The sequence below is a fragment of the Gallus gallus genome, chromosome 2, assembly GCF_016699485.2.
Source record: "Gallus gallus isolate bGalGal1 chromosome 2, bGalGal1.mat.broiler.GRCg7b, whole genome shotgun sequence".
NCBI classification, from domain to species: domain Eukaryota; kingdom Metazoa; phylum Chordata; class Aves; order Galliformes; family Phasianidae; genus Gallus; species Gallus gallus.
In genome coordinates this window covers 47,888,924-47,913,823 of record NC_052533.1, presented here as the reverse complement: position 1 = coordinate 47,913,823, position 24,900 = coordinate 47,888,924, and the positions used below count along the sequence as shown (strand labels likewise).

Sequence of the window (24,900 nt, the reverse complement as noted above, 5' to 3'; positions counted from 1 at the left end):
GGTGATTATGAAAGGCTGCTCACAGTACGCCAGATTGCGTACCAGGACTTTACCATGCATTCATAGTGGAGGGAAAAATTGAATTTCAATTTACTGCAGAGGACGCAGAGTCAGGGTAAGCAAACAACACCATTTTGCCTTGGAAAAGTTCAAGCAGGTGTGGTAACAGATAGAAGTCTGCTGATTTGGGGAAAAGGGACAGTTGGTAGTACTTAGTCAGCATTTGAGCTGAACAGGAAAGAGGCCTTTTTTTTTTTTTTTTTTGAGGTATTATTTGCTAGTGGGAGAGAATGCAGATCTAGGCTCTCTCCTAGTTTTGTTTCAGTTCCTCGGGGAATGAAAAGGAATGGCACCGCTCACGCTGTGTGGGCAAGTTGTATGACTGCGTCTATTTTATTAATGAATAGAACTAGTACAGCTTGAGCCCTTAGGACCGAGGTCTCATCGCTACCTTTAGCTTCTCCTGCACTGATCAGAGCAAGCTTCCAAAGCTGTGGCTACGTTAAGCTGTATCACTCTGTATGCAATGCTGAGAGGTGCCGCAAAGTGTTCAGTACACAAGAAATACCTTCTCAAGATTTGGCAGATGTTTGAACAGATGTGAATAATGAAGCTGGAAGTGCTAGATGCTATACTGACACTTGTGCTTCCAATCTGTAGAGAGCAGAACTGTAATCTAAGGCCAGCCTAAGGCCTGCAGCGGTTCTTGAACTGTTTCCAGTGCACAGAACTTCTGTCAAGAAAACTTGATTTTGCATGATTGCTACATCAGCTTTTAAAATCCAGGGTTAAGATCTAGCTTTGTTTTGATTTTCTGTTCAGCTCACTGAGAATTCTAAGAGAAAGTACTTTAGACAAGCTCTGCTAGCTTTGACATGAAAGAGTTGGCTGGAATTAAGAGCAGTACAGAAAATAAGATCTGAAAAGGAGCTGGTGGATACTATTAACCTGTGAACCACCTGTTGGTAAGAGGTTGAGAAACTTTGACTCACGTGTACTGACTTAAAACAGTATGACTTTCCCACTCCACAGAGATTAAACATACAGATATAGAATATTTCATAATGATACAGAAATCTGTTGATAGAGAACACACTGCCTGAATTGGGTGGGTGCAGTATTTTTACTGAAGAAAAATATGTATGAAAAACTTCTGTGACAGTCTGTAGCATATAAGTAGTATCTTTCAAAGTACAGCTGGGACTGAAATCTTTTCTTTTTCTAACGCTGCAGTGGAATCAGAGAGTTTTCTTCCTGGATTTTGGATGACACTTTGAAAGAAGCAAAGGCAAAACAAACCCGTGCACGCTGCTTATTCAGAGCATGTTTGCATCTTCAGTTTTACACAATAGCCACATTTAGTAAAATGTTCTTTAAAACGCCTGATTAAAAGTCAGCAAACCACAGTACCCCATCAGAAGCAGTTTATCACATCTGTAAATCCAATTTAAATCTAGTTTTAATAGGAGTGTGAGACAATAAAGAACAGCCTAACAGCAGTAAAAGGAGCTTCTAGTTGACAATGGGTACCATATATACTCCAAAATAACAAAATGAGGATAAAAGTTTTAAATTAAACAGTTCTGTCAATGAGTAACAGATACACTTAAGATTGCACGCGTGTGCTCTTCTATTCAGTTGCCTTCTGGAAGGAACGCAGTGACTTGAGACTGCAAGCTACAGAATTTTCTGTAGGATGGAGTTGGCAACTTCCAGGGATTCATCTTTCACCAAGACAATATCGTAAGAGTCCATGTATTTTTCCAGAAGTTCATCTACCTAATTGCAGAAGGGATAGAGAGAGAGACCCACTTAGTTTTAGAATATAAATATATATAGGTCCTTAAAATATTGCCATCTTTTTCCTTCAAAGTCAGAGAATAAGCCATGCAAATTATATTTCACTCCTACATGGGAATTCCACAGGATGACAAAGAGGGAGAAAAGTGACATTAATTAATTGTTCACATTCCAGGATAAACCTCACATTTATTCCAGATTCCCATATGCACAGATACTGAAAAAAAACCAACCCTGCTTTCTCAGTTTCCTTAAAGACAGACAGAAATAGAAAACTGAGATTTTTTCTCAAGAATGCAAATGGATGTACATTGTAAATGGTTAACAGTTCTGTGTTTCCAAAGGGGGGGAAGAGTAATGGACAAAATTTGTTATTTGGAAGATTACAGTTTTGCTCAATTATTAATCCAGTATTAGAAAGTGGGATTTGGGAGGAACTAGAAGTAAGAAATCCATGAAACACGTTGAGATTTCCAAACAAGTATGGTCCAAATACTTGCTTTGATATTTAATGATTATAATTAACCTGTTGTTAGTTCATAAGTATTCCATTCCAAGTTACAAGGATCTAAGGCTACTTACTTTATCATTGAGATAACCAATCTTAAGGATGTGCTCAACATTTGCTACTCCATCTGCCATACTCAAGTCTCCTTGGGAATCACCCAGCAGTATGATATTACTGTTGTCTTTCAGTTGTTTAAAATACTCTGTATTCTTCAAGGCACCATCATGTTTGTTGTAAACATGAATCAATTCTCCTTTAAACCCTTTTAATATTCCCTATTAAGAAAACGCAAGTTATTTCTAGCATTATATAGACAAAATATAATATAGAACGAAGTATATTAATCTATAAATACACTTCTAACTATTCAATCTCTAATTACAAACAAGGTAAGTAACCGTTAAATAACTCAATGACTGTAATTGTTAAGACTAGAGAGGTGGTGATCTTCCCTGCCTGGAGGAGGAGTATTGGTGTACTGGGCTGATTATGAGGTTGTCTTTATGGGAAATGAATTATATCTTAGTCACATCACATAAACAGTGTTTGAACTATTACCCTCTGCTTGATTTTGTGCTTGGGAGAGCGTTGAATATGCAGTTCTAATTTTCCATACAGCAGGGCAGATGGCTACAGCTGATGGATTAAAATGTTCATCTCGTAGTATATATAAATAGCAACTAAATCCCACAAGCAATCACATATACGTACATTTTCATCAAAATCCATGAAATTGGAAACAACTTTGACATTAGAATGGTAGACTCCAGCCTGGTGGATAACTTCCTCAAGAATGTCTCCAATCCCAGCAGAAAATATGAACACAGGAATATTATGTTCACTGAGCTTATCAAAGAAGTTCTCGTATCCTTCCCTGCAACACAGGATGTAAATCTAAGCCAAATTTCAATTAAAAAAAAAAAAAAAAGAAAAAAAAAAAGGCAAGAAACAGCAGAGTTTTCTGAAAACATTTACATCGTCTTTGGAAAAGAAAATTAATCTTCACTGAGCATTTCTCTTCATCTCCTCCTTTGCCTCAACTCCTCAGATTAGCAGCAACTACTAGCTAGTCTGACAACTTTCCTGTCACTCTTTGCTGAAAGGTTTTTAGTTTTCAATACCCAGATCATAACTATGTACAGTATTCCAGGAACAAGATATTATTCCCATACACTTCTCTGCACTGACACTGAATGGTAGAATTTTACTTTATTATCACGAAAGTTTTGGAGGAAATTTTAGCCTGTGAATGAAGATTCAACCTACACAGCCTTAGGCTTTCTCACAGCTGGAGACTGTGCACTTGCTGATTTTGCAAGAGGAGAATTTGGTCAATACAATAAACAATTTCACAAGTTAAGCTTTAACATCCTGTTTCACTATTCCAAAATTCACACAGTTTTGGAGTATTTTAAAACAGATGGGAGCCAAAGCACATAGCATGTTTCAAGCAAGGATTTTGCTGGCTCTTAACATTGCCCTTAGCCACAGAAGAACAATTTAATGCAACCTGGCAACGTGTTCCTCAAGTCACTGCATTTTATCTCACATAAAACAATTGCAGGGAATGTTTTTACAGGAATAAAGATGCACTCTATACCCCCCTTTAAATATTAAAAAAAAAAAGACACCGGTGCAACTTTAAGAGGATGAAAGTCTGCAGAAATGAACTTCACTGGAGACTCAAAAACAAACCTCAAAAAAAGTAGTTTCTTATCTCTGGTTTATACAGTGTGATCACCACAGGCCTTTATCTACAGAATAAAAGGATATGAAGAGTTCTCTGTATTCCAATAATAAGATGTCACATTCTCAGGATTTTTTTCCCCCCATAAAAACACACATTACGAACATACAGAAATTGTTTCAAAAGAGAATTTTTCAAATCAAAAGAAACTTACTTCAGCATAACATCAGATTCTCTCACAACTTCTGCAAGCTTATCCTTTTGTAAGCCTTGTTCAATGAGTAGTGCATGAGATTTATTGTACCTAGAACATAAAAAATAGGTTGGGCAACTTACCTGTTATTACCAAAAGCATCCTGTGTTTTTAGTTTTTGTTAATTCATATTAACAGCAAAACAAAAACAGTAGTGTAACACTCAGGAGATTAATTCAATTAATGTTTTAAAGCTAGTTACTACCATTAATTTCATTTTAAAAACTTTCTTATTTTTAAATCTAATCTATTATTAAGTCTAATTTGAATACAATAGGAATATGGAAGATTTCTCTTACCATTCTACCATATATGGATATTTTTCTTCAATAGTGAGGGCTGGGTCAATTTCAATAGCATAATATGTTTCTTTCAGCTGCAACAACTGAAGGAAAATAAAACACAGATGTTTAATGTATCTTTATAAAATAGTACTTGGTATTTAGTCTAATCATTCAAAACAACTTTTTAAATTCTAGATACATTGTTTAAATAAAATGGAATCTTAAATACTCTTTGTACACATAAAAAGTCAGATTGCACGTATATCTACGCCGAAAAATTGAATGCTAAACTAAACTATAGGCTACTATCAAGAATAGAAGTATTTCGGTTCACTTTTGTTAGTGACTAGATGCCTTACATTCAGAGAGATCTCAGAGCTTCAAGTATTTGAAAGTATCCTGTCTCGTAGTGCTGGCACAGTACAGCCAGGGATAAAACCAGTTGTCTGTACAACAAACACGCAGATGGTGTTTTCCGTTTACCTTTTTTCGGCATTCCTCTGTGATGAGCTTAGAGTTATCAATGATGTCTGGAGAGGCAGAAAAACAAGTGTTAAAGAAGACATTACGTTTCATTCACTTCACTATACCACACTGAAAATGGCACAGAAGACAATGTTTGACAACATACCATCATGTTTCCTCAGAGTTTTTTTTTGCCATCAACCAATAAAAGGCACATTTTTCTTCATAAGCATGATGATACTACTATCCTCCCCTCATATTAGAAGGTCAATGACGAGCCTCTTATTTCTTGAGATTTAAGTGTTTCTGAAATAATTATCAGGCAACCTACATTTTAAGATCCCTACTTCATTATTAAATTATTTTCATTTGTTCTAGAAGGCTCCAGAGCAAAAATGTCAAGCATTCCAAGGAGTTTACTATATGATTCTTGCAGGTGTCAGGACTATTAAGGGCTTTTCAACAACAGAAGTCAACCCTACCATATCTAGTCACTAACTTCTTGTAGTTCAGATCTTAGTTTGTAATTGTGAATGACAACTGATTTTAATTCACATGGATAGTAATTAAAAGATATATGCATACAACACATAGACTCTCACTATAATACTTCACTAGGTTGTGCAGCCCTCAGTAACAAGTCAATATAAAATCTCGTGTGTTTAGAAATAATATAGATAGAAAATTAAACTCTAAGAAAAACTGAAAGGAGTGAATGAACCAATCCATATTAAAAAAAAAAAAAAAAAAGTACTCACTATGGCAAGTTGGACATCTTTTTCCATTGTAGGAAAATCTACTTAATGTCATATCAAAATCTGTAATAATCTATTTAAGGAAAGAAAAAGCAAAACTGTCTTACAACACAGAGGGACAAAATAAAGAATGGATAGAAATTCTGTTAAAGTTGAGTAGCATATTTTTCACAGAAACCTGTTTCACTATAAAATAAGCCAGAATACACCATAATTTTTTTTCTAAGAAAATTGTTTTTCTAATTCCTTTGATTGGAGTACATCCTGAAAATACTAAGCTTGCATATTTATATCATTTACTTGACTACCATCTGGCTGAATTACAGTTGGATCAACAAGGCCTATTAAGAGAGTTAACAGATGTCAAGTTTTGGAGATTACCTGAAGGCTGATTTGTTATATATAGATCAGATTTTTTTGGCACACAGCAACAATCATATGATTACTTTCATTCTGAACCGGTTACACCTTCTCTATTTTTACCTGAAGTTTAGCAGCTCCTCCTTTGATGAGGCCACAAATAATCTCTTCTACTCTCCCTGGGTCCTTAATGTGGACAGTCTTCTTCTGAAATTCTGGCATCTGTGAAGAGTAAGAACAAAGACAGAAATATACCTGGTGGGGAGTAAGTAATACCTGCTATCCATCAGTCTGGAAGCTCTGCTGTTTCACGTGACACCATTTCATACTCAGGACAGGAAGGAAAGTTAAAAATGGCAAGAAATAGAATACTTTCTGCAAGCATTAACTGATGACTGTGTACAGTTTTTGGTTTCAACGTATGTTTTTGTTTCCTTTCCTAATATCAAATTCTTCAGTAAACTGACACTTAGAAAAATTAACTGTACTTGCAGGAAAAAGGAAATGTACGGAAACAGGACGTAAGGATCACCTTGTGGTTGAATTATGTCTCTAGGAGATGGCATATCTTAAAAGCTAGCTTTTTGTGCAATTATCATTAAGAATTACTAAGAACAAACAGTCAGTCAAATTGCAGTTATGGTTTGCTTTAGGAAGAAGATGACATTTTAGTCTCTTTAACTATTGCAAACACATGCATTTGTAATGGAAAAGATCCTCCTGTGTGAGCAAAAAGGAGCTGAAAGTACTGTTAAATATTATCTACCATCCACTTTGCAAACTATTACAGCTACATCATTCTCAGCAGATACTTGTTTAACCCATTTCTCAGAGGATGTACTCACATATCCTTTATTTTTCCCAAGAAAGTATTCTACTGTTCAACTATCTTTACATTCAGAAAAGTTAGCTTAACCTTTATCAAACACTTCTTTTAGTTAATTTTAGCTAATTCAACTTGGAGTAAAATATTCTTTTTCACAGGTATTCACTTGAGTACTTCTCCCCTCTTCGTGAACTAAAGAAACCCAATTGCTTCAATTCTCTTTTACAGGGCACATATTTCCATATCTCTGACAGTTCTTGATTTTGTCCTGGCCCATTTATTTGAATCATAACACTGTTCAAAACACCTGTATCTCAGCATCATCTTTCTGCTCTGAAATGGCCTCAGCTGAAGGACTACTTTGATCTTTCACATAATACCTATATAATACCTATATTTGATATATTTTGTTAGAAATTATATGGTGATATTGACTCAAATACAGTTGGTAATTACCAAATACTCTTCTCTAATTACACTTAGCTAGAAACAAGTAGTTGCACAAAGTGTAAATTTTACATTTAGTCGTGCTAGATTGTACTGCTTCTTCCACACCAATGCTCCTATTAGTCAAATATGACAAATAATTTTAATTTTATAGCGAATTTCTGGCTGATGTCCGCAAAGACAGTAATGAAAACAGAAAATTGAGATCCTTCTAAAACCCTAATTGTGAGTCTTAGACAATTTTTTAGGTTTTCCACCCACCCAAAAAGTTTTGCATATACCGGAGTACCTTGCCAACGATTCTTAAGTCATGGCAGGGTTTTTGCTACCTCTTTCCTTCATAAGCCTCACAAAGAAAGAAACTGCATTTCTTTTATTCAGTTTGGAAGAGGTAGGCTTTTCCTGTTTTTCTGCAGATGTAAGAAATATACAGAAAAAGTCTTTGCCATAGCATAAGTGGTACATTTTAACCCAAGATAGTTGTTCTTTTCTGTGTAGCTGCAGTGCCTTGTTACTTTCATTAACGCAGCAAATTCAAAAGAAAAAAAGGTACATCTGGATTCATTTCCAGCTGTCAACTGCATCCCAGATTGGGGATTGAGAAAGCTAATAAGCACAAAGTATCTTTGTGAAAGATATGTATTAAAGAATTCCCTCATCTTTTGAGAAATATATCCGTAAAGCATTTACAGACATAAATTCAGAATTATAAGTAGATGTACATCAAGTGATCTAGCCGCATAAACCAAAACATTAACAACCTGCAACCCTTTAGAGGTGTGTTCCAGTACTTTTCTATTTTACACAGTGCTGGTAAACCAAACCTTACCAGTTACTTGGTGGTATATAGCGATTGTTTCTCTATAATGAAAGACAAAGCAATTTGACTGTTTTATAAACCTTTCACTGTGAATTGACTAATCTAATTCCTTTGACTTTCGGGCAGCAAATTATATATATACTTTGAGATCTGGAATGCAAAAGTTAAACAAAGTGAAATCTAAATGTTCTTTTTTTTTTTGTAAGAGGTAGTTCAAGCATTATTTGGTTTACTTAGATACTAAGCAACAGATTACATAATGTACCTGATCTAAACAGACTAGTTGTTGGTAGAGATGAAGAAATCAGAGGGAGAGACTGCATGAGGAAAGCTGGATTGCTCGCAAGTGTTTTACTAGCAGAGCCTTTTGTAAGTTTTTGAAACACCACCCTTAGTAAAGAATTCGGCAGATTATGTTAAGAGATTGCTTAAGATTTTGAGTATGATGAAAGTTTCCTGCTTTGGTGTTGTAAACTTATACTCCTACTCAAGGTCACCTTTTTTGGTTATTTCTAATACAATTTTCATTTTTATATATGAATTGAAGTCAGTTGAAGAGCCAGTATTTTAACTTAGAGGGACAAAAAAGTCTTCTGCAATGAGTATAACCCATGAAATTTCGCTACCACAGGTATGCTCATAGTCAAACCCAAGTTTTCACTATGGATCTAGAATTTGATAAACTCAATGCTCCAGACAGGTACAGTAAGACAAAAGAGTTATTGTCTTGATCACTACTTCCTTGCATTCACATTTGCAACTGAACTTTAAGAACAATTATTTTACTTGGGCTTTAACATATTACAAGTAAGTGGAACTACTTAATAAGCAACCACCAGTTTTCTAACAAACTGTCTTCTCCTGTGAGAAGACACTTCTCCACTTCTGCCCAGTCTTGCTGTTGTTTTTTGTTCTGTATTTACCATTCTTCATAGTTGAAATAGACAAACAGATTCAAATTGGATGGAACTGGTAAGATAGATAAAAGAACAAAGTGTGAAATAATGCTAATAAAACAAGTGTAAATAATGTGATAAAACTCGTGTTTCTACAGATTGCTCAATAAAGCTCTAGGATTCAACTCAATACATGCAGAAGGCCCATAATTCTGATGCGCCAGTTGACAAGAAAGAACATATATACTTAAAGGGAGCTTATAAGCAGGAGGGAAATCAGTTTTTAATACAGGTAGATAGTGATAAGACAAGGGGTAACGGTTTAAAACTAAAAGAGGGGATATTTGGATTAGATGTCAGGGGTAAGTTTTCACTGAGAGGGTGGTGAGGTGCTAGAAACAGGCTGCCCAGAGAGGCTGTGGGTGCTAATACCTGGAGGTGCTCAAGGCCAGGTTGGATGGGGTCCTGGGCCCCATCTAGATCTAGAACCTGACACAGTGGCTGGCAAGCCTGCATGTGGCAGGGGGGTTGGAGCTAGATGATCATGGAGATCCCTTCCAACCCAAGTCATCCTGCGATTCTATATGCAGAAACAAACAAACAAATATACTCCAGGGCATCTAGGAAAGATAAGAATGCTTTTAGGAGCAAGGAGCTTCTATGTACAAGACTAAAACTACATAAGCACAGGAAAAGAAATTCATATTTCATTATGATACCTGAAAGTACATCACATGGAAGCACCTAAATGACCCTCCTTATTCTGTCATTTTATAAAGGTGTGAAAAGAGTTTTACTTTCCAGCACATCAATACATTACTGAAATAGTTCATAGCAACAGGTAGCTTTTGGAAGTCTATGTTAAAAGATGATAACTCCCAAAGGTAATTTGTGGCTGGTATATATGCTGGCCACAAACACATTTAAGTTTCTAGACTCAAAGGTTTTTAAGGAGCTTTGAAAGAGAAGCAACAAGGATAAAACTGAAGATCATTATTTTAAGGCTGAGCTTAATTTGATTTACGAAAAGGATAAAAAGATGGGATTATTTTTGATAGCAAGTAACTGAACTAAAGATTTAGGAAATTCTTCTGTAATTAACAGTGTTATATTCATACCTTGACGAATGAACAATATTGAGTTCACGCAGGTGTGGAAATCCCCGTCCTACAAACCACAGAATGGTCATTTACAACAATGCCAGTTCTGAGCATAACATATCTATTTAGTACACGAGACATACATCTATGTAGCTGAGTTAAATTAAGAGGAAATGTACATACTGTGAAGACCATTTTGAATTTTATTTTTTTTTAAGTTTCCTATATACAATTGGACAGCAAGTGTGCAAACAGAGTTGCCTTCATGTTGTATTTGGGTGCTGCTTATATATATCATCAGTATTTGAGACAGCGTGTATCTAAGCATATGCAGCTCAGACTATTAACCAAGAGTTGGTGATAATCAGTAATATGGTACCCTAGGCAAGTAATAACTTGTGTACAAAAGGTATAACTCCATATTCTGGAATTAAGAATATACTGAACTTTTGAATCCCCCCCGCTACCCAGTCAAATAAAAATATTTCCTGTGATTAAAAAGAAATAATAAAAAAAAAAGTCAATTTGAGTAATAACTAATAAAAATACACTTGATGCGGAGGACAGCTGTGGAACCTTAGGTGGCATTACTATCTGTAATTTTCAGTGGGGAAGGATGAGATGATGAATGACTTGCTATTTTAAGCACATAGGGAAATGGCTTACTTCACAATAAAATCCAGATAAATAGATGGAAATATTACCTTGTAACAGCTAAAAATATAAAAGATTATCAGCATGAGTGTGCTAAGCAGTGCTTTGAGCAAGGACATATAAAAATACTTTGCCTGATTTTTTTTCCAAATACCCCTGTAAGAATACACCACTTGGCAGATACAAAGTTTTCTTATTTTACAAAGACTAATCTAGTAGGGATGTATCACAAAAAACATTGCTAAGAAAACACCCTGCATCACAGGTGGGTAAAATATTAAGGAGACTTTTCTACAATTCTCAATGAAGGAGAGAGTACTTTAGATGACCACAATGTCATTGAAGTGCTAAGAACATAAATAAGAATTAGCCATGACACTACTGACAGTTTGTGAATTCCAAGTATTGCATCATTTTGTTTTAATATCTGTTAGGAAACTTGTCTTAGACTAGGCTCCAAACCGATTAACTTATGATACAGAGGACACACAAGAATGGGCTGGCAACAAGAGGGATCCATTAACATTATTTCTGAACAAGAAAAATGCAAATTAAAGTGATAAAATGGGTAAGCTTTAATTATTTGCTAATTTTCTAGCCTATGCTAGTTTCTAGCCTACGGTGACAACTTCCAGGTAAAATGCTATAAATTATGTTTATTTTGGGAACTGCAAATACCCAATTCCAAGGTCTGAGACTAGCTATCACATATACTTACTTGTGGACAGGTACCAAAAAAGGCAGGGTATGATATCAGTGATAGCTGTGAGATCTGATACCCTGGCAAGTTACAGAAAATTGGATCTTGGTGTTCTTGGTGACAGAAAGTGCGCTTGGTGAAATCATAAAGAAAAAGGGCACATCCCTTAATTGATAAACATATCTTATTTTCCATTTTCTCTTCCCCTCTGACATTATTACAGAGCGCTAATTTTATCTGCTTACTCTAGGAAACAAAGTTTACAAACAAAAAAGTTTAAAAAGCAAGCTGGCATCGTGTAACTTCTGCTATTTGCAATATTTGAAATGCAAGAAGCCACACTGGGGCTGGAACAAAAGCTACAGTAAGGGATGTGTGCGTATCTTTTCCTCTGTCTGTATGTGCTCATACAGAGCTTCAATGTGCTTAAATATAAATCACTGTCTTTATTTCAGACAACTTGAATTTTGGTCTTGGAGTGCAACAGTTTTCTCCCAGCAGCCCCAGCTGTCTTTTAGGCAGGAAGACCAAAAGTTACTGAAGGAGAGTGGGGTCTCACTGATCACTCCATTATGTGCAGCTAGGCAAGAGAACGGCACCAGTGATGATGCAGTCCACTAGCATGACCTGAACTCAGGACAGGTTTTTAAAATTTCTGATGACCCAAACCAAGAACGTCATGCAGCTTATGTTCGTAAGATGTAAACTCAAATATGATAAGAAATCTCCAATAAATAGTAACAATTAAGTTTTGCTATTGGTAGTTTTGCCAAGAAATAGCCTTAGGACAACCTTTACAGAGTAAATAGGCAAATGTTATGATGGAAATGGAACAACAGAACATTAAATATCTTCACAGTTGCTCGAAAACATCTTGCAAAACTAGAGATCCCCTGGTTATGTGAAATAACTGTAAGTGCCTTTTCTATCTAAGCTATTTTAAGAAGCAGAGTATGATGCACACTAAATATATTTTTTCCTGTTTTATTTTGCTTAGTTATTTACATCTTTTTCCACTTAGTGTGGTGGGTTCTGATATTTAGCTTGGTTAAAAAAAAAAACAAAAAACACAAAACAGAAAAATCTGAAAAGACTGTTTACAGAAAACATGACAACAGTGTTTTCTCTTGTGCTTTTGAAGGAGAGTACCTGTGCGTTGAGCTTAGGGCACTCCTGATTCTTCTGTCCTTGATTTTGTCCTACTGCAACTGCATAGGTGGCAAGCAGAGTCCAGAGACGCAGGGCTTGCATACAGGCTGCCAACAAAAATCAACCAAATCCTTTTAAGAATTGGTCTGCTATATTACGTGATGTTTGCTATTCCTGCTGTATAGATATTAAAGCAGACATGCAAGGTACATAGCTAGACCACCCTGAAAATACCCACGCTTAAGACTACTCTGATACATATTTAAAAGTAGAAGAATGTGCAAATTGAGTTATCTTATTCAATAAAAAACTGGTAAATGTATTTATTCCTTCAACGCTCTTGTCATTTCTAAGCTAACAACTATACATTTTGCAAATACAGTTTATCACAGTAAACAATCATACATAACGCCTCATCTCTTAACCGTGGCTTAAAAATGCAGGCAGAAGATAGTCGGTCCTGTTGACAAGCTGAGCACACTTACCCGAGGGTTTTGCAGGAGCAGCTGCAGAAGGAAAAGAAAATTCCTCCTGCTTGAGAGACACTAATATAGCAGCGCGAGGTGCAGTTGAGGGCGTTTCCAAATACAGCCTGACTAATCCCCGTGCAAAACCCCAGGGTCCTGTGACGCACGTCAGCACTGCGCAGCAGTTTGTTATGCTCAGCAGTGCAGCTCAACGGCGAACAGATGATCAGCTGGTGCACCAACAACAAAACCTTTGACCTTCACTGAATGAACAGCTTTCATGGATGCAGCAGGCAAATTTGGACTGCTCCAACAGAGGAAGGCATTTGTTTCTCAAAGCAAAAGTTTATTACTTTTTAACTGTTCTACAGAATCTTTCAGAGTATTTTAGGGTTTCCTGTTGCAGTGCCACAAATTCCTTTCAGCTTCTCCATACGGTGTCAAGAAAACTAGCAAGGCAGCATGCATTTATTTGCGTACAAACAGCAAATCGATCACTTAAGTAATCTCTCTGCTTTGACTTTAAGTAAGCCTGCAACACTGAAACAGGAAATCAAGGAGGCTTGTTTGTCAGGGCTTCTGAGTGACACGCTGACTCGACATACATAGAAGGTTGTCATTGGGCGTACTGCCAGATCAAAGACTGTAACTAGGTGATAAGGAGGATGTATCTTATTTTTAAGAGGACGAAGGAGGTATTTTATAACCATGCTCCCAGTTGTAAGGGCTTGAATGTGTCACATGAAGGTAAATGCTGTTGTAGCAACAGTACAAGCTTCCTTATGCTACATTTTAATTCGTGTTCAACCTTAGGTTTGTGATAATAATTTCAGACAAACCACAAACACAGCAAACAAAACACATTACCAGGGTTCTAGAAATACCTTTAGCTATGAAAATTTCCTTTTAAGGTATATGTGCTGTTTTTCTATATTAAACAAATAAAAAAATAAATAGACCAGTGGACGTTTTCTGAATGGAACCGTTGATCCATAGAAGCTTTGTGCCCACGTTCCAACTGTAGGCCAGCATGCAGTCTGTCAGGTTTCCCCAGCCTGTGACCTACAGAGAGTACCTCCATTTTTTCAGCTGTACACCGTAGTTTAACCCAGTGAACCAGTGAAAACTTCAGCTGATACTGAACACAGGACTTTAATCAAAACTTATCCTCCTTGAATTGAATGAGTTCCTTCCAAATATACGCGTCAAGAACAACGAAAGAGTTGGAAAGATCTGTTCAAAATGTAAAGTAACCCCTGCAATAAGACAAACTTAGTTGGCACTGGTAACTGCCAGGTATCATAGCACTCATTCCATCTATTCATTATATCTTTTGTACACTGCTGTAATACAAAACACACAGGTAATATTCCCTTTTATAGTATTTGTATGTACAGTTCATATGCTATTAGCTAAAAGTATCTCCATAATGTCTGAGAAAGTTATGTATAATGATGCAGTACTGAAAATAATTATTTGCACAATAAAAAGCTGTAGTTTGTAATAGTGTAGGATTTCTATTTTCAGATGTGCTTTGGAAAGTATCTGTCTTTGAGCTCTTATGTATCTCAAAGCTCACAACAGTACTGACATAAGTAAGTCTTGTGAACTTCATAGGTAAGTCTGGGATGTGGTGGCTGCTGGGGCTGGCCTGCTGATATTTCGGTACCTCAGTGACAAAATTAATTCTCATGCTATCCAGAATTTAAAGAAAGTTAGCTTGCTGTTTGTGAAAGTGAAAAACAAACAACACACACACCATATGTATTCCTTTGTCTGCTTTTTTTTTTTTTTTTTAATTCACATGAGATTTAATATTGAAGGAAAGAGTTGCAGAAATTAAGTCTAACTTTTACAGACTAACTTTGAGTATACCAGAGGAATGGGCATTTTAAATGTACAAATACTGTATTAGCAAAAGTTAGAAAATGATGCAAGATTTCTGTAGGCATTAATACAGCCACCACCTAATTCCAAGAAAAACATCTACACTATCTCTACTAACAGTATGCTTTCACTTTAATGAAAATACAGTATATGAAACTTCTTATGGACAAAATAAGGGAAATAGTATTTGTAGCTCTAAGAAATCCTTGCATCGTGTGCTTTACACAACTAACTACCAGAGAGCAAGTGGCCACTACTGACTTTGTTCTGCTACTGCCAAGTTGAGACAGGTCAGTGTTTGGTATTTAACTCCTGCTAAGAGATGAAGTAGAATTACTGTTTCTTTTTCAAAGAGAGGGAAACAACATCCAGCATGGTATTCCTACTCTCACAATACTGAAGGTCATTTAAATATATTCCGAGAGCCAGAAACGAAAGAGGTATTGCCGTTTCAACAGATAGCTTCTATTTTAACCTTCTTTCTTTGGCTGAAGGCCAAAGGGCCATGTAACTCGATTGCACAATACTGTAAGAAGACTAAAAACAAAAAGAGCAAAGCTTTAAACATTGGGTGATTTGTTGGCAATATAAGACTATGGAAAGGCTCTACTTTCATCTGGAGGTGTGTTAAGTGAACTTGGTTTGTAGAGATTCAGGATGCTTTCAAGGTACTGAAAGTTTCTCGTTTAAAGCAAAGAAAAACTAGTTCTGCCAGTTTTACCTCTGCCCTACGTTCAACCTATTTCCTTGGGACAAGAAATGAACACAGCACAGACAAGGTATGTAAGCAAATCAGCTGACCTTTAAGTAAAAAGCTGAATGCTTCAACTAAACTCAAATAAGTTTGGAGAGATCAAGAAAGAAGTCCTGTTAAAGTCTTTTCTGTTCTTTAGAAGTTACTACAGAAAACAGAGCTCACAGGACAAACTTGAGCTTTTCATGAGCTTACTACCTTTCAGTCTTGATTAGTGAGCCCACTACAGCCGAACAGCTTTGAATATACCTACGTACATTTAACATATTTCCCAATTTTAATAAAACCCTCGCAGAATCATTTCTATACGTTAAGGAATTTTCTTCCAATTTTTGCTTTTCTAATGAGACTCACCAATATGTATTTTGCAAATTTGGAAACAGGGAAAGCAAACTGAACCTCGGCACTCAAACATTCAAACCGAGCAGAAAAAATACCCAAAAAAGAGAAAAAAAATGTAATTCAAACTTGATTTTTCCCCATGCCCCAGGAAGTTGAATTGATGAGCATCATACTGCTGCCAGCAATTGCTTTTTGCATTTGTAAATAACAACCATATGGAAAATAAGATAAGTGTCCAGCTTAGTGAAATTGGGCTAAATAAAGCTTTGGAAGGATGTCATGAGGGAATCATAGATAAACTTATTTTTCTGGTAGAGCTTTTACTGTAAAAAATGCTAGCCATATGTATGGTTGGTATGATGCAATACAAAGCACTGTATGTATATGAAAGCCTGTGTATGTATTACAGAGTTCACTTACAAGGAATGTAGATTTGTAAGAGATTGTTTAAAGAGAAAGAGCATGAATAGCACTTGCTAGAAAAAATGCTCAGAAATGGATTTTATTCTGGGCTGGCAAGGACAAAATGAGAGCAAGAATCTTGCCTTCAGAACAAAAAATCTCAATGTAGAGACTTTTAAGATTCAGCAGTACTGCTGGGGATGAGTGTGTTTTGGCTTCTAAACTCTCATGTTTCAAAAATGTTAAAAATAATGTACACACAGAACAGATTTGAAGAGGTCAATAATGTATCCAAGGACATATTTAGCAACCTTATTCAAAACAGATTTTCCAGAACTCATCCAAAACCAATCCTTCTTTATGACACAAGAGGTCATCTACAGACTGACCATTTCTGATTGAGCTACAAAAAGCTATTAGTGCTGTTCTACTCCAGTCACACGTGCAACCAAATGTATGAGAGACAGCTAAACTTGCAGCTGAAAGTTCAAATGCAATACACGACTCCCTACCTTAACAGGGAATAGAGCAGAAATGAAAAAGGTACCAAGAGGGGCAGTAAGAATGAGTGATGATACGAAAAGCTTACATGCAATTAACAACTGAATATACTAAAATTCTTCAGTCTGGAAAAGAAATGACTAGATGGCACAAGGAAGGCTAATACGAAAAGACTCCCTGAGCCATTGCTAAACAGCCAATATTTGTACCAGGTGAGACCTTTCACAGAAGGTAAGTTAATGTGACAGGGAGAATCATTTGCTATTCGTGACAGTTCTTAAGTTTAATTTCAAGTATCTTACTTATTTTCCTTCTTTGTTTTTTTTTCTATCAGTTTTCCTTTAGGGAGCATAGGGACATACAATTCATTTAGAAAATTAGAATTTTTGAATTCGAGTTTTTCCTAATAATTACTATAGCAACAGAATGGATGTTGAAGCCTCACTATTTGAAAGATCCAATTCCCTCTCTTGTTACACAGAATGTAATGCTTACTGGAAGAATGCTTACACATGAGGTTGTTGGTAGAACGAATCCCTCTACAAAATATCCATTCAAACAGAATCCAATCCTAAGTACTGACAGTATGTAGACATGGACATATATTTATAAATTCTTAGTTAGGTATTAGATGTGCAGAAGCTCAGCTCGCATAATTATATAACTTTAATGAGCTGTAATGAGCTTTCCAAATGCTACATTTGCATGTATACTTTTTATTATGAAATATCCTGTATTATTTCTATGTGTACATACACTGAAAGAACTTAAAAACAAGTGCTTGCCTTCCTAGAAGCTTCCCAATGTAATGTTGTCTAGAGTGGAACTTGCATTAAACCCAGGCCCGGACTGAAACAGTTGCTGTTGATTCTCCTCTTATCTGCTTGCAAGAAGAAAAAAAAAAAAAGCTTAGATTCACCAAGCCTAAGAATTCTGTATCTAGATCAAATAAACTCTGACCCTTGAATGGCAGAGTGGCAGGACCCAGTCTGAAAGCCAAGTCAGCAGGACAAAGTTTAATCCACAATATATTACCAGACACTAAAATTCTCACGAAAGAATGCAGTGTTAATATAATACCACAGTTAAAGTTACATGCTGAGACTCATTTATTTTTTAACTGCTATGATGTCTTACAGTACAGATCTTCACTTAAACGTCTCAAAAAATAAAAATATAAATGAATGGATAAATAAATCACTTAATTCTAAAGATGAAATGCAGCTACCATACACTCATGTTAAAAGTAATAGACAGTATGATGACTTGAAGCGTAATGCATTGTTTTGTGTCCATGTCCCAGCGCTTCACGGGTGTTTCTGGCTATCCCATCCATTCAAAAATACAACAGGACGTCTTTTATTTCTTTACCTCTGGATATGCCCTGTAAGAGGGATACAGGAACTGTTTAAAAACACTTTGTGTTAATACTGTTGCTACTGTGCCACTAATATACAACACACTATATTACTACTGCTGATGTACCGATATAACTACTGCTTTGTACTAAACTCTACCCTTCAGCTTCATATATAACTTTTCCATGGTAACACAGACGAATGAGGCTTTCCCATTAATTGATCTACGTTGCAAAGGCAGATGCAACCCCCAGGAAACAACTAACTGTTAATATCTGCTAAGTGTAAAAATACAGTCTGACAACTACTAAGTTTCCACCAAAGAGCGAGAACTTTCAAAGAACAAGGTTAATGGCACTTTTCAATGGTACTCATTCTATCTGAGCATCATAGTGGAGAACCACAAACTCTTATGTAGAAACAAAAGCTCCAATAAATCTGGATTATTTCACCGATCCAATTTACAGAGCAGGCAATTAGTTCCTGATATAAGAGGGTGTAAAGGAAACTACAGCTCACAAGTGAGGAAAAATTAGAAATAATAAGTCAGACTGGGAACCTTTCTTGGCAGCAAAATGTCATTCTTTCAGCTGGGATAGAATCGATTTTTTTTCTTCATGGTGTCTGGTAGGATGCTACGTTTTGACCTTAGGAGAAAAATGGTGTTGATAACACACCTATGTTTTAGTTGTTGCTGCACAGTGCTGCATGGAGCCAAGGACACTTCAGTTTCTCAGCTTCTGGTACTGTCCTGCCAGTGAGGGGCATGGGGGGCACAAAGAGGCTGGAGGGAGGGGGACAGAACCAGGACAGCTGACCTGAACCAGCCAAAGGAATATTCCATACCATATGACACAATGTCAGGAAACTACAGAACCGAGGGCAGCTGGCTGTGGGGTGGGGAATGGGACACCGCTGCTGCTTGGGTACTGGCCAGGCACTGGTCAGAGGGTGGTAAACAGTTGGGTTGTGCATTACTTTCTTTTTTTCTCCTGATTCTCTCCCCAGTCCTATTGCATAGAGGGGGAGTGTGTGAAAGACTGTGATGTTTAGCTGCCTGCTGGCTTAAACCACAACACAGAAACACCGTAAGTCTGAACTTCTGTATTTAGACACTTTGTGAATACTCAGTGTCCAAGTCTGGGCTTTGCCCTATACCCTTTAAAAAATAAAAGACAAACAAAAAAGTAGAATAATTCCAACCTAAGTACATTCTTTTTAAAGACGGGCATATATGAAAGCAGAAGCCACATTTCCTTCTACTACTGTGTATAATTTACTTAGTTTACGTGAGTGTTACTCAAAAGTTCCCTTGCATTTATTGTTTGAGTTTAGTTACTTGGTGCAATTCTGACTCTGCTGGCATTACTGGACAGAAAGAATATAGTTATTTCAGGACTTAAACACAAGGGGTGTCACTTTCAGCCTGTGAGCTGTAGCCTTAAGCATACGTCCACTTCTAGAAAAACACTTTTTTAACATTCAAATAAAAGAGTCTCAATACCTGGGGTGGTCAAATTAGGAAAATCTACTGGACTTACAAGGAAGGATATATGATTTTTGAAACAGTTAGAAATTTCGTCATTGATAGAGGTGAGCAGCATAACAGCCACAGAGGCCAAATTAATGGCAGTGCTAGTCAAGGTGCTGCATGATTGACAAGGGACTAAGAAGCTGCCTGCAGTGATCATAGTAAGTTCTTTGATGTTCAAAAGCAGCTGATCATTGCTGAGTACTTCTTGGTAAGAGAAAGCAACTGCAACTTGTCAACATGACTGACACATGAAGACCTCTATCCTGGGATCTCATGCAGACCAACCACTGCACAGCAATTTGACTGGAAGGAGCCCAGAGGAAAAGGTTGTCTTGATATCCGAAGTTTTGTTCTTCACACCTACAACTACAGTATACTTAGCAAATTATTTTGCCCAGACTTGTCTGGCCTTATATCTCTCTCTCTGCATGCTAGTTAGAAAAGGAGGGTGGGGAAAGTGGTTGTGAGCTATTTCTGCCTCTTGGCTGCAGGCAGCATGTGATGGGAGCAGCCAAGTTTCGGTGCTGAGCATTTAACAGGCAGCAGACATTGCTGTTGCTCCAGGCCCTGTGCATGCAGGAGCAGTTCAGCTGTACATGTCTGATCTGGAGACAGCAGTGGCCAAGAAGTGCCGGTTGCTGCTGGACAGGGCATCTTAAATGACAAGTTACTTGCAGAGAGTGTTAATCCACCTTCAGAGAGCCGCTCTGCAACTGATGGGAAGTGCACACTGCAGCCACCTGCTGTTCGGCACTGTCTACTGCAGCTGCACTTCCTACAAGCTCGAGAATGAAGTACCTTCTGACAACTGCACCAGCTTACAGCTATAAGGTCTGTCAGGCTGCTCCTCTCTCACGCTGTTTTTCCTTAAAGTCTCTTCAAGGCTTACTCTTCACAGCCTACAGTACACTGGAAAACAGTATGCTTGTATGCATGCATGGAGAGAGGAAACTTTGACGTGTTGAAGACAATTAACATGAAGTACAACCAGACAAGACAGAAAAAAATAGGTAACTTGCCTAAGAATGATATTCATTTAAGTGCCAGTAACTGGTAAGAGGCAGACATTCACATTTCTTGAAGCAAGGCTCTTCAAAAGATAACATACTTTGAAACATTTTCCAGACCTATTGTGACAATTTAAGACAAATTGTGTCATTTTAACCTCTACGGGTACAATTAAAATTGCTACTGAATTACCAGCAACACGCAGGAAGTCCCACATGATACATGAGAGTGTCCATATTCCTTCCATTCTGCTTTTTGATTCCCATTTCCTGAGGCTCGAACTCACCTTTGCCTTCATAGAGGAAAAAATATGTGCCTGACAAAATTTCACATACTAGCAATTTAGATTCCTGAAGGATAGTGTCATCAATATACTACATATTATACACTCCTTCATTTCCTTCTCCACTTGGAGGTCACTGACTCACAGCAGTGTGAAGGTCTGTATCCTTCACCTGTCATTACCTCGGTCACCTATGAAACGAGAAGCCACTCTTGCCAGAGACTGGCAAGTACAGGAAAATAACAATAATAAAGCCCTTGCACACAATCTTATGACAGTCATGCTCACAGAATACTTTCTTTTACTACTTAAGAAGGGAGGTAGCTGTTACTTACCTCATTTCTTACTGTTTTTACTTCTATCTCTCCAGGTAAATTTGAACCCTGCAAGACTCATGCATTTCTCTTCTTTGAATTGCATTTTTCTTCTTCTCCTCACAAGGTATTAAAAAGAAAACAGATGCCAGAAGCATCCAACAACAGGTGGTTGAAAAGTTTTCTCTAAAATAGGAAACTGCTTTTTAAAGGGATTTTAAATTTGCAATCATTGAAGCTTGATATAGTTTGTTTCACGGAACTTCACATGACTGCCTCAACGTCTACTGATAACACTTCTCTTACTTTGAAAATGAAGGCAAAGTACATTAATCAGTGCCTAACATAAAATCTCTTAGATGGTCAATAGAAGCAATATATTCATACTTAAATTCCAAACTTAAACCTTTGCTTCCAACCAAGAAGCAGTATTTTTTTTGATTATTTATTAAGCTCAAATTCATGTACCAGGTTAATTATTTGGCTAAAGGATTTATCTATTGGAAAGTGAGACAGATCTAAGAATTTCATTACTTTTTTTTTTTAATTCAAGAAGGCAACATGGTTATATCTGTATTTTGTGCAATGCTTGAGAATTTACTTCCCATTAAGAATCCCTGATAACAACTAGCTTTACAGCTATTCTATTTGATTCACAAAGGCCACTCTCCTTTTAGTATTTAAACATTGCTATAGCTCAGCTTTTACTTAGATTCGGTTCTTATATTCACCTAATTGTAACTAAAAGAAAGTAAAAATTTGCTGTAATTAATTATTATTAAAAACCATTACATTGGTGAAAAGTAAAGTCACCTAACTAAAGTACAAACAGGCCAGGATCCCTACGGATTTTGGTAGAAGTTGCAAGCCAACGTTCTTCTGAATCTGTAAATGAAGTGTAACCATCCTCAAAGAAAACTCCAACAACAACAACAAAATTCTACAAAACTAGATGAGCAATCCAGAACTTGTAAATTTGATACCCGAATGCCAAACACTGGCTTGGCACAGTAACTCGTGCTATAAAAATGTATTTTAACAAAGCAGTATTCTTCCCTTTCGCACTAACTTATACTATGTTACAGACTGGAAAACTGTACCTTCTCCTCAAAGCACAAAGGAAGGTCTCTCCCTGATTAGGTAATATAGACATAGCATCTTGTAAATGCAAAATGTTGAATCAGAGCTGCACTGGTGGATAAAGCTATTTCAGAAACTTCTCCAGAATGCAAAATATTCAGGTAAAATTAACACTTAACGTGCGTTTTCTCCCTTATTTGACAGACTAAAATCCTTGGCATGACGTTTACATAATTTCCATATGTTGAAGTAAGAGAAATATCCCAGCCTGATTACATATGTTCAAGGAAAATACTCCTTGAAGAAGAAAAAAGACTTGCAGCTGATGAACTAGAGACGTTAACTGAGAGAGCTGCCAATTCGACTATCAGTTGAAACAACAGCTCTGGGAGTGAGCAGATAGCATTGACATATTGTATCTAATCAGTAAAACATTTTCATACAAGAAAGCTGCCACGCTTGGAGCAAGCCCTGCCTTTCCCTTGTAACTTCAAGTTCTGAACAGCTATGATCCTAAAAGCAGAATTTTCAGAAGTATCTATTCAGGATCACAGATCTGTGTAACTGAAAATGTTATCTGAAGTGCTTACCTGGGAGACTCATTTATCATTGATACATTTTTTTTTTTCAGTAGCAAAATCTTTACAACAAAGTTAAAAAGCTGAACTTGCTGGCAAAAACATTATCTAAACATGGCACAGAGTTAACGCAAACACACCTTTAAAAACCATTAGGCATTTTATGAACAGCAGAGCAAACGTGGTATTGAGGATGGGAGCTGGTGAAAATGATTTGTTGACATGGACTTACAGATTTACAGACATGGAATGTCTATATCATATAATCACCACAGAATGGAATCATAGAATGGCCTGGGTTGAAAAGGACCACAATGATCATCTTGTTTCAATCCCCTGCAGGGTCGCCAACCACTAGACCAGGCTTCCCAGAGCCTGTATGACCAGGCTTCCATGTTCTGTTAGCCCACTGCCCATGTGACTCTAAGTTCTAGTATTATCAGTGCTAGAATTTAAAAATTAAGAGTTGTTTGTAGCTATCCAGTGTAATTGCACAGAACGTTTTCAAATGAGTTTTATAAAATCCAAGCTTTTTTTTAGGAAAAAAAAAAAAAAACCAACAAAACACTATCTAGACTGCCAATCCCTGCTCTGTAAGGGACCTCACAGAAACCAAAAGCAAAACATCCCACTCAGATCACTGAGCAAAGTGACAGATAACTGCAAACACCACTGAAACACTTGATCCAGCAGCAGGCACGAGGGCTGTGATTAAGAACACTAACTGGAATTCTTCTCTGGGCCCACGTTATCAAACACGGCACTGTATGACTTCCACTGCTCAATGCCATGTACCACAGCCAAGTGAGACGCCTCGCCTCCGCATACACAGTCCTGGCTGTTCTTAGCAAACTCTTCGTGTTTCCGTGTATAAATCAATCAAAACACCTGAGCTTCTGGTGAGGTCCTCCAGGGAATCAAAGAACAGCCACCAGCAGTGGCTGATTTCAGTTCGGTCCTTCAGCACGGTGACACCGATCGATAAACGCGAGGCGTGAAGGCTACCGGGGGCACCAGCATATCGCCTGCGCTACATCCCTATACACCCAGCTTTACAACAGCGGTCATTTGAATAACGCTCGGCATAACAAGCCTACCAAAGCCAACACCGAGACGGCTCAGTCTTTTTATAGTACCCGAACGGGCACTGCTTCCCACTTTCACAGAGGGCCGAACACGCCCGCCGCTGCCCTTCAGAAGCTACAGGCGGGCTCTGAGCCGCGCCAAACCCGACGCCCGCCCGAGCCCGGCCTCTCACACGTACCATCTCGATGATCTTCGTCTTCCTGCCCGTCTTCTTCTTCATAGTGAAGATGTACTGGGCCAGCACCACGCCGCCCACCAGGGCGCACACGCTGGCGCTGGCCACCGCCCCCATCTTGGCCACGGCCGCGCGGTCCATGGCAGCACGCCGCCCTCAGCCCGCCCGGCGGGCGCGCAGCACGGGACTCCACGCGGGGCGCTGCGTGCGGACGGGACCACGAGCGTGAGAGGGGGAGCCCGGGAGGACCGCGTGCCGCAGGGAGGCGTGCCAGAGCACGGAGAGGATCCTGTGAGAGCTGTGGGAAGGGGAAGTACCCACCGGGAGCTGAGGAAGCTCCGGAGGAACGCAGGTGAACCTCCTCCTTTCCCGCTTACCCCCCGTCCCCTCCGGCGGGCAGAAGTGGGAGAACCCGGCGCGCCGGCCA

At 37.8% G+C, this 24,900-nt stretch overlaps 2 protein-coding genes across 12 annotated transcripts in view; one reads left to right on the top strand and one right to left on the bottom strand.

Moving 5' to 3' along the window:
* Positions 1 to 1,104: 1,104 nt before the first annotated feature.
* Positions 1,105 to 24,647, bottom strand: NT5C3A (5'-nucleotidase, cytosolic IIIA). 11 transcript variants are annotated; one of them, XM_046917470.1, is made up of 13 exons: positions 24,477 to 24,647; positions 20,748 to 21,076; positions 18,335 to 18,441; positions 17,843 to 17,937; positions 12,705 to 12,811; positions 6,236 to 6,334; positions 5,756 to 5,825; positions 5,016 to 5,062; positions 4,548 to 4,633; positions 4,210 to 4,299; positions 3,020 to 3,182; positions 2,383 to 2,583; positions 1,105 to 1,779 (listed from the first exon to the last, which is right to left on the bottom strand). In XM_046917470.1, exons 5-13 carry the CDS (start codon positions 12,804 to 12,806, stop codon positions 1,678 to 1,680), a joined length of 960 nt encoding a protein of 319 aa, XP_046773426.1. In that variant the 5' UTR covers positions 12,807 to 12,811; positions 17,843 to 17,937; positions 18,335 to 18,441; positions 20,748 to 21,076; positions 24,477 to 24,647; the 3' UTR covers positions 1,105 to 1,677. The 11 variants fall into 11 exon arrangements, with proteins under 11 accessions (XP_046773426.1, XP_046773434.1, XP_046773437.1 ...); XM_046917478.1 differs by lacking the exon at positions 20,748 to 21,076; XM_046917481.1 differs by lacking the exons at positions 18,335 to 18,441; positions 20,748 to 21,076 and adding an exon at positions 10,220 to 10,268.
* The window catches only part of BBS9 (Bardet-Biedl syndrome 9), a 304,545-nt gene continuing 304,270 nt past the window's right edge, over positions 24,626 to 24,900 (top strand). The window contains exon 1 of the mRNA XM_025147546.3: positions 24,626 to 24,825. The gene's annotated coding sequence lies outside the window, so the exon portion shown is untranslated. The remainder of the gene's footprint in view (positions 24,826 to 24,900) is intronic.